This window comes from Schistocerca gregaria, chromosome 3 (assembly GCF_023897955.1).
Source record: "Schistocerca gregaria isolate iqSchGreg1 chromosome 3, iqSchGreg1.2, whole genome shotgun sequence".
NCBI classification, from domain to species: domain Eukaryota; kingdom Metazoa; phylum Arthropoda; class Insecta; order Orthoptera; family Acrididae; genus Schistocerca; species Schistocerca gregaria.
Genome location: NC_064922.1, coordinates 226,723,440 through 226,734,019, shown reverse-complemented (window position 1 = coordinate 226,734,019; position 10,580 = coordinate 226,723,440). Strand labels below are relative to the sequence as shown.

At 40.2% G+C, this 10,580-nt stretch overlaps 1 protein-coding gene across 13 annotated transcripts in view; it reads right to left on the bottom strand.

The window, feature by feature from the left end:
• Positions 1–10,580, bottom strand: part of LOC126354837 (cyclin-dependent kinase 12) — a 165,016-nt gene that overhangs the window by 102,701 nt on the left and 51,735 nt on the right. For all 13 annotated transcript variants that reach the window (XM_050004799.1, XM_050004803.1, XM_050004806.1 and 10 more), the window contains 2 exons: positions 9,212–9,626; positions 1,259–1,397 (listed from right to left, as the gene is read on the bottom strand). In XM_050004799.1, coding sequence (XP_049860756.1) covers positions 1,259–1,397; positions 9,212–9,626 — 554 coding nt within the window. The remainder of the gene's footprint in view (positions 1–1,258; positions 1,398–9,211; positions 9,627–10,580) is intronic.

Sequence of the window (10,580 nt, the reverse complement as noted above, 5' to 3'; positions counted from 1 at the left end):
ACCTAATAGCCGGTATGTCCACCTTCGGCACAGATAACAGCAGCAACGTGTTGTGGCATGGAAGCAATGAGGCCTTAGTAGGTCACTGGAGGGAGTTGGCACCACATCTGCACACGCAAGCCACCTAATTCCCGTAAATTTTAGGGAAAAGGGGGAGGGGGAGACGAGCTCTGATGCCATGTGCAATGATATACCAGATGTGTTCGTTCGGATTCAGATCTGGCAAGTTGGGGGACCAGCAAAACAATTGGAACTCAACATTGTGTTCCTCGAACCACTCCATCACACTTCTGGCCTTGTAACAGGGTGCATATCTAGCTGAAAAATGCCACTGCCATCAGGAAACATGATCGTCATGAAGCGGTGTACGTAGTCTCCAACGAGTGAACATAACTCCTTGGCCTTCATTATGCCTTGTGCGAGCTCTACTGGACCCATGGATGCCCACGTGAATTGTCCCAAAGCATAAAGGAGCCACCACAGCTAGTGCCTGTCCCGCAGTACACATGTCAAGGAGCTGTTCCCCTGGAACAATACGGATTCGCGCCCTCCCATCGGTGGATTGAAGAAGGTATCAGGATTCATAAGACCATGCAACACACTGCCACTGTGCCAACATCCAGTGCTGACGGTCACGTGTCCATTTCAATCCTAGTTGGCGAAGTCGTGGTATTAACATTGGAACATGAAAGACTTGTCAGGTGTGGAGGCCCATTGTTAGGAGTGTTCGGTACACTGTGTGTCCTGACACACTTGTATTCTGCCCAGCATTAAAGTCTGATGTTACTTCCACCACAGTTCACCATGTGTCCTGTTCTACCAGTCTGCCTTGCCTATGATGTCAGACGTCTGTAAAGAAAAGTTGGCCACGCAACCCCACAATGTCCGAACATGGTTTCACCTTGGTTTTTCCATGTTTTGAAGACATTCACTGCAGCACTCCTAGAACAGCCGACATTCGTGCGACTGGGCCATCGCAATCTGCCCTCAGTCAAACAGATCGATTGTGTGCCACCTCCATTCTACACGTAGACAGCATGCTCACAGATATTACATGCATTACGTGTGTGTCTGACTAACAGTCATTCCACACCAGGTGATGCTGCTATTACCTGGACGTGTTTAAATCGATAGTTGCTCAGCGGCCATAATGTTCTGGCTCTTCAGAGTAAATCCAAAGTACGTTTATATCACCTTTTGTGATGCTATATTTGATCAGTTTTATGAATGCTTACACCAGCAGAATATATGCACTTACCTGGTGGATTAAATATTAGCTGTTTTGGATCCAGCCTCATAGAACTGATCTGGAACGCTTGACTATTGTATTTACCACCAACAGCTCCCCTCAGTTCCATGTGAAGTTTCTGGATCAGCTGTTGTGACTGTGGATCAGACTGCAAAGTACATATTCTCAGTCAAACGGTTACAAATTTTTCTTTCTAAAACAACTGCTACATTTCTACGAATCAAAAGTACAAATTATAATGCAATTATGTGTGTCTTGAAGAATATGCGATGGAACTTAAATAACTCGCTAACAGAAAGGCAACAATTTGGGCACATAAAACTGCTGGTGTTACTCATTGCTTCCACTGACAATCAGTTTAGATATGCCTCCTTTTTACACATATTATCTTGACACTGACGTAACAGAGAAGTAGGGTCTGTACTGTTTTGCCTTGCTTCCTGATAATGATGCACGTACTCGCTTCACCTTCAAATTTCCAGTGGTTGCCCAAAATCATTTTAAATATCACCCCCCCCCCCCCCCCCCCCCCACTAACACGCACACACAACCTGCCAGTGATCAACTGCCTGCTATTTTATTTGTTGTTAATATCCTTGAATTTCTATTTGTGTACCTTATGTGACATGATGTTCTCTAAATTTCTATAAAATTTTGTCACGAACTTGTCCCTGTATATCCAGGATAGGGCAAATAAAAGTGGTCCAGATGAATGGATATGATTGTGTGTGAATGTATACGTATAACCACACCCTGTTATTTCCAAGAGGATGGGGCAACTGCCCGTATAACTAGATGAACCCTGGAGAACATTAACACAATCTTCGTGCTCAAGAGATTTGTTAACAGAGGTCAGTCTCGTTGCAGCTCTAGCTGACCACTCAGGTCACCTGACAAGTGTTGAATAGTGTATGTGGGGAGCCCGCACATCTAAGGTATATCTCAAAAATCCCCATTGTCTTCAAGAGCTACACCAGAACATTTCAGATGAGACTGCAGCAGTTGCAACACTCCAGCTTGAATCCGCCTGCTGACGAGGGCACAAAAGTGCCAAGAGATGAACGGTGGCCTGTTTCAAAATCTGCTATAGTCAGGTTAGTGCTGTTTTTCCTTCCCTCTGCTATGTTTCCTTGTACCCTGCAACTGTTCTCCAGGCCACTTTTATTTACCGCACCCTGTACAATGAAGTGAAAGCTAAAAGCAGAAAATATTTCACAATAAATCTCACTCCTTCCAACATATTTCTCAAGAATAATTTCCACGTATGAAATATTACCAACCAACTTTTGTACAAATTCCTGTATCTTCGTACCATTAGCTTTCTATCATATTGGGCAAGTAAGGGATCAGCTCATGCCAGCAATATCCTTTATATATATATACTGAAGCCCACTGGTGTTCACTCGTGTGGTTTCTTTAAGAAGCGGTCCATTAGAAATCACTCTTACAAACTTCACTGTCTTGCAACACCAGATTTCCCTTCTGAAAACAAAATTAGGGTATTTTGTTCAATGACTACCCTTGAAAAGTATTGGTAGCTGGATCATTGCTTCAATTCCCATTCAATTTCTGAGATGTGTTGAGCAGAAATTGCTATTCTTCCTCTATTGGCAGAGTGACTCTACAAACTTAGGACCCAAACAATATAACAACTATCCTACACTCTGATCATTCCCATTGCCAGGCTTTTCTTTTCTTTTCCTTTCTTTTTTTTTCTTCTTCAAAGTTTTAGATTCTACTTGTATTTGGTATACATCACATTTGTCGGTCTTTTACTGCCCTCTCATACCGAATTAATAGTTTTTAATATTTATACAGACAATTATTTTCGAAAACATAGCATATATGGATCTTTCTTGCGTCTTTCCAGTAGCCTCAGCCTCTCAGCAGAGGTTAAAATACCTTTCATTATATGTAGTTAGCATTAAAAAGCTGAAAAATGAACAAACATAGACAAATGTAATGTATTGCGAATACATAGAAAGAAGGATCCTTTATTGTATGATTATATGATAGCGGAACAAACACTGGTAGCAGTTACTTCTGTAAAATATCTGGGAGTATGCGTGCGGAACGATTTGAAGTGGAATGATCATATAAAATTAATTGTTGGTAAGGCGGGTACCAGGTTGAGATTCATTGGGAGAGTCCTTAGAAAATGTAGTCCATTAACAAAGGAGGTGGCTTACAAAACACTCGTTCGACCTATACTTGAGTATTGCTCATCAGTGTGGGATCCGTACCAGATCGGATTGATGGAGATAGAGAAGATCCAAAGAAGAGCGGTGCATTTCGTCACAGGATTATTTGGTAAGTGTGATAGCGTTATGGAGATGTTTAGCAAACTCAAGTGTCAGACTCTGCAAGAGAGGCGCTCTGCATTGCGGTGTAGCTTGCTCGCCAGGTTTCGAGAGGATGCGTTTCTGGATGAGGTATCGAATACATTGCTTCCCCCTACTTATACCTCCCGAGGAGACCACGAATGTAAAATTAGAGAGATTCGAGCAAGCATGGAGGCTTTCAGACAGTCGTTCTTCCTGCGAACCATACGCGACTGGAACAGAAAAGGGAGGTAACGACAGTGGCACATAAAGTGCCCTACGCCACACAACGTTGGGTGGCTTGCGAAGTATAAATGTAGATGTAGATTATTCTCTTGGAAGTTATACTTTTACCTGACAATGAAGCAATTAAGTTCTTGCATAGGCTTTCTAAATTTGAAATTTTTAGCCAAATTTAAATGAAGTCTGTACGCAGTACTTAGAACAAATATTATTGATTTTGCTTTTATTTCGAAGAAGAATTTTCCCCCAAGATGTTTATATTTTTGCAAACATAATTATGATAATGAAAGACTGAAAATGCTAGTGATTCCACATCATGGACACAACAAAAGGTAAAGGTCACAAAGTGTTAATGAGTCCAGACTATCAACTGCAATCACGATGTCTGGAAGCTTGGTCTCATCAATAACAACTAAATTACAGAACCTCTGTGGCAAAGTGTCATTTGCATGAAAGGTTGGTACGAATGGCATAGCAAACATAACTACTGCCCCCCCCCCCCCCCCAAAAAAAAGGTGCCCGTGGCACAACACTTCACTGCCATCCCCTCGCAGCACCTGGTGTAAACACTCTTTACTGTGCCCTCTCCAGAAACACATAACTGTGATATAATATACAGAATTTACTCTAATAACAACATATTTTCTGAAAAATCTTGTGGAGATCATTTGGCATCCTTCTGCAAGTGACACCCAAGGGATGATAGACCCCCTTAACCCCTCCCCCTTCCCCATTTGCTCCGCCACTGGATGATAGGTTAAAATGTTATATCTCATCAACATTATCATTCGACACTTCACAGTAGGGCTGTTGTGCATGAGCACTCTTAATTTTATTTGGTGGGCCACAAAATACACACTACCTACGACTTCCACCCTGCTTTAACTTTCCTTTCAAAAAGTATACACTACGAGTTAACAGCATCAGTATTCAGCTTGCAACCCTCACACCCCAAACAATCATATACATTGTCACTAATAGCCTCCAAGGTGAAAAGGATGATGATGGCAATGGAAAGACTCCAATGCATTCTGAGATTTAGGGGAACAATTTACTTTAAAAGTGGTTAAATCACTGGCTGTCACTGGTGTGTTTCATTTAAGGAATTTAAATTAACATTTCTTCTTGAACTTCTTCACATTATATAAAAAGCAGATCCAACGCAGTCTCATGGGGCACAGGCACCCATCATATTGGCTGTGGACAGGTACAAGTAGTATAGGCAACCCAATGTGCTGAATGATCTAACGTCACGCCAATTGTGAGCGGCTGCATGATTTATTTAAGAGACAACTAATCAGCCATGGGACCTATAATTTTATAACTAAGAAATACACACATTTGTTTGCTAAGTAAAGCTCAAAAGATGGTATAAGATGGACAGTTTTAACATGACAAATTAGGTGGAGGATGTTTTGAACTGTGTTTGCATCGAATACCGCTAGTGATCAGGCCTGAACTTCGTCGTTAACCATACTCTGCTAATCTCAACAAGCTATCGCGCAGTAGCCATTCCCGATAGCTTTGTGTTGTTTGTCACACATTCTTTTCTTCTCTTATTTCGAAATATGTGAAGCGACTAATCCTAGTCCATCATGGATTTCGACTGTGATCCTTACGATGACAGAAGAGATCGACAATCCCTATGACAACACATCAGTTCTGATGTAAGGTGCTGCCCTGCAAGAGGGAAATGGGGCTTGTTTCCACACACCACTCATCTCCCCTCAGGCAGTCAAAATTAATAGTTAGTTTACACTTGGGGCCATCTGCCACTACAGCCTATATTGCTGACAATCTGCGCTATAGCAACTGAAAACAAAATCTGCAAGGTTTTTCGACTAAGAGTTACCGCACATTCGGTTCTACTTCTACACTGAAGGGTGGGGAAAATGCTGCTGCACTTCAATAGAACAATCATTTTTTTTAAGCTTAAATACAGCCACATGAAGAAAACAAATGCCATTTTGAAAGAAAAAGGAGAAAGTATTCACAAAAGCAAACATTCCAGTATAAAAGTTCCAATCAACATTTTTTTTTTTAAAGTCAGATTCAATGAACTCTGGCATTGTTTGTCTTCAATCATGTAGTACGACAACCTTTGAAATTTGTGCATCTAATCATTTACAAACAAAGAGTAAATGCAAATTTCATCAGAAATAGAAGCGAACTTAGCAAAAAATTGATAGCACATTTTCCAGTCCCTGCCTATTACACACATTCAAGGCGTACAAGCCATTTTGCCACTCAATCAGAAGCACTTGACCAAAACAGTATGATCGCATAGGCTAGAAACTAGCATTCTGACAACTTAAGTGTGAATTGTCTGTCCAGCCTTACTAATCTGTGGCCGCAGTCAAGCAAAATTCGGTATGTAGATTCCAACATTTACAGAATGTATTTCTTGATATGCATCACTTGAGGTGACATGTTGAATAATCAAGTATTCCGCCAGTTGGACTCATTCTCACATGATATTTCAACAGAGTGACTCAATATCTTATTCAGATTATCTGAGAACGGTCCTTTTGTGGATCAGGTCCAGTATTTGTGCTGCTCCATTTTCAGTCTGCACTATGTTACATGCTCAATCTGAAATCTGCACTAGATCAGATGCGTCTGGATGGAAGTAGGTCCTAGGAAGGGGGAGGGGGGACAAAAGGCTATTTGAAACTTGTATATAGAGAAACCAGATGTCAGTCAAGGGACATGAAAGTGAAACTGTTTGAGAAGGGTATGAGACAGGGTTGTAGCCTATCACTAAAGTTATTCAGTCTGTACATTGAGTAGCCATAGAAAAATTTGGAGCAGGAATTAAAAGGTCAAGGAAAAGAAATAAAAACTTTAAGATTTGCTGATGACAATGTAATTCTGTCAGAGACAGCAGGGGACTTGGAAGATCAGTTGAATGGAATGGAAGGTGTCCTGAGAGGAGCTCATCAGATGAATATCAGCAAAAGCAAAACTGGAATACTGGAAAGCAATCTAATTAAATCAGGTGATGCTGAGGGAGTTAGATTGGCGAATGAGAGACTTAAAGAAGTGGATGGGTTTTGTTATTCAGGCAGCAAAAAACTGATAATGGCTGAAGTAGAGAGGATAAAAAATGCATAGAGTGGCAATGGCAAGAAAAGCTTTTCTGAAGAAAAGAAATTTGTTGACATCAATAATAGATTTAAGTGTTAGAAAGGCTTTTCTGAAAGTATTTGGCAGAGTGCAGCCATGTATGAAAGACAAACATGGACAATACATAGTTCATACAAAACGAAAACAGAAGCTTTTGAAATGTCGTGCTACAGAAGAATGCTGACAACTAAATGGTAGATTACAAAACTAACCAGGAGGTTCTCAACTGAATGGGGGGGAAGAGAGAAATTTGAGGCTAAATCTGATTACAAGCAGGGATCAGTTGATTCGATACATTCTGAGTCAGCACGGGATCACCAATTTATTATTGGAACGAAGTGTTGAACCTATAAACTGTAGAGGGACACCAAGAGATGAATACAGGAAGCAAATTCAGCATAACAAAACTTGCATTAGTTATTCAAAGAACTGCACTGAACAGGGTAGCATTGAGAAGTCCGGCAAACCAGTCAATCGAGTTTTCGGATTGAAGACCACAGTTACCACACGTGTTTAATAAGGATTGAGGCTGGAAAACCACTGCAGCTGATAAGTTTTCCGATACTGTTGCCTTTAGCTTAAAGTTTTGCACACTGTGTCACAAAAAACTGAACATGTTTCACAATCATCTTCATCTGACAAGAAAGATGAAGATGTCAAAATGAATGCTGATACAGAAAAGTTAATGCTTAACTTGTTTTGGGCGTCACCACTAAAGGTTAAGAAAGTGAGTGTAGGAGATTCAGAAACCTACGCAACATGTAAAATGAATCAAGTGATAACAATGGTGAGTGGGCAGATTGTTTCAGTCAATACCAAAGGATAAGACAGGCAGTGCTTTTTCTCAGGAAATAAAAAACAGCGCAATCAGTTTTCTTACTAACTTTGGCCTGGCATGAAGAATTGTGTACCTTTAAGAATTGATGCCAAAAGAATTAAAAAGTAGAAGAGATTATTCTTGCTCAATTTAAAGTAACTGTTTGTTGCACATATCAAGTTTGATGCATAGATCAAATTTACTTATTTATTTATTTGTGACTTAAAAACAAAATGTTGTCTCACTGTTCGTTCTGCTGGAATGCATTCAGTTTGTGTGTGCATTGCTCACAGAAATATAAAACTGATGCTATCTGCTAATATTGCCCAAGGAAAGCACAAATCTGTTTGTGGATTGCACAGCCTGCAGTAGACTGAAAAGACTGCATTCTGCACCACACACACACACACACACACACACACACACACACACACACACACACACACACACAAAGGCAAAAGCAGAAACATATGTTTCTTCAGTGTATGGGGATGCATATCCTGAGGGAAGCACTGATCAAGCTATACTAAATGTACAGCAACTGTCAGGTGAAGATTTTGTTGAAAAATTTCCAGAAAGAATTGTGTATTTTCCAGGCCATCATTTTGTGCCAGAATATCACTTTCTCAATACCTGATAGTATTGAAAGAAAATCTAAAGCCTGATGAAGTAGTGGCAGATTTTGCAGAAAACCGTTTGTTTCCTGGATACTGTTTAGGATAATTACTGTGATAACAGCCAAGTTACTGTGGAAACAGCCAGGTAACTGTGTGTTTTATTGTGACATCTACTGCCTGACCAAAAAAAGTGAGGCTTCCGAAGGAGAGTAGAAAATGAAACAAGATTCCACAAGCTGAGAGGAGGAGCGGTGTCATTGCAATGATTACAAAATGAAGTCAAACTGACAACTTGGCAGTACGAACCCATTCATCAGTATGATGCTGCATTCCCTCTGGCCTGGGTGCATGTACTAATTCGGTTGGGAAGGATGTCATGAAATTGATTTATCATATCCTCAGTCAAGCTGGCCCATAATTGGTAACTAGTGCTTGATATCTTAGTGATATCGCGATGGAGTTGACGTCTGAGCTGGTTCCACACATGTTCAATTGGGAACAGATATGGGGACTCGCTAGCCGCAGGAGACTTTAATATCTTGCAAACATGCCATTATAACTTACTGCCAATATTGTGTACCTTAATGTGCCACTAGAAGCACAGTCCGCAGCAAAATAGTGACATCTAACTGCACTTTTTTCAGAGTGGTGAGTTTACAAGAATAGGAGTACCCAGAAACAATAACTACAAACGGCTGCAGGTTTCAACACAGAAAATATCAGTTCCTTATTTTGCTAGATGCAACAGGCTGTAACAAACCATTCTGCACTTATGTCAAGAAAATTACTTATAGTAAAAGATTACTTAAAATTGGCATAAAAAATGCTCTGAACTTACCTCTTTCTCTGCATGGAGAGACAACAGCTGCCCAACATGTACTGGCAGTTTATTAACCAATGCATGTGACAGCACTGACAGCTGTTTTTGAAGGGACATTGTTTCCATACTGGGGTGGTCATCAATTGCCTGAGGAGTATGAGAACCTTCCGAGTGATTAGATGACATACACCCAAGTGCTGCCATATTTGAATTTGGAGGTGGTGTTAATGAGGATTCTCCAATTCCACCACCAAGACGAGGTATAGGTCGTCCAACTAAGGGACTATTAGGCCCTGAGACATTCTGCAGATATGGAGATGTATTCCCTGCAGCAGACATTGCCATTGCTGTAGAAAACACTGCCTGGTTGTAAGCATCTTCTACACCACGTGATGAAAAGACGGCAGCTTCTTTCTTCAACGCCTTTGAAGAACTGCAATCGGAGGAAACAAAAAACGGTTTTAACTTATAATCAAACTGTTCATTAGTTACCTTTATCAAACAAAATGCATGCTATTTTAAGTCCATACTTTTTTTTTAGCAAATTTCACAATTTTACTGATCAATTGCAATGATTTTTATAATAATTCAGAATACTCACATTATTATGCAAAATGGCTGTTTATGTGACAAGAAATGCAAATTTGCACCATAATGTACATAAAAATAGTATAGATGTTGGTAGTAGGGTATACAATGTATCACGTGTAAATTTAGAGCCAACAAAGTTTGTATTGGTCCAACAAAGTTTGTATTGGTCCAACAAAGTTTGTATTGGTCCAACAAAGTTTGTATTGCTCCAACAAAGTTTGTATTGCTCCAACAAAGTTTGTATTGGTCCAACAAAGTTTGTATTGGTCCAGCAAAGTTTGTATTGATCCAGCAAAGTTTGTATCGATCAAAATTTTGTGTAGAGCACTTGCCCGCAAAAGGCAAAGGTCTCGAGTTGGAGTTTCGGTCGGGCACAAAGTTTTAATCTGCCAGGAAGTTTCATATCAGCGCACACTACGCTGCAGAGTGAAAATCTCATTCTGAAAACAATGGAAGGAATATTTGGAAGTTCAATATAGGCAGATCAAACGAGCAGAGGGCTTCAAATACTTAGGGCAAATGGATCCAAACTAACGGACTGGATAAAGAAGCAGGCAAAGGAAGAATCTTGCTTTACAAACTGAAACAGAACATGTACAATAAAAAACAGGATCCTACAAGGACAAAAAGCAGTCACTATAATTCAGTTATATAAGGACACTGCTTTAGAGTGTCTTATTTTAAGTAAAAAAGCACAGTCAGAAGAAGATTCTCAAGATATTCTCATACCTCTGAAAACTACTGGTGGAGCTTGGAAGAATAAGAAAAACAAGGAGCTCTACAAATACACTGAAAA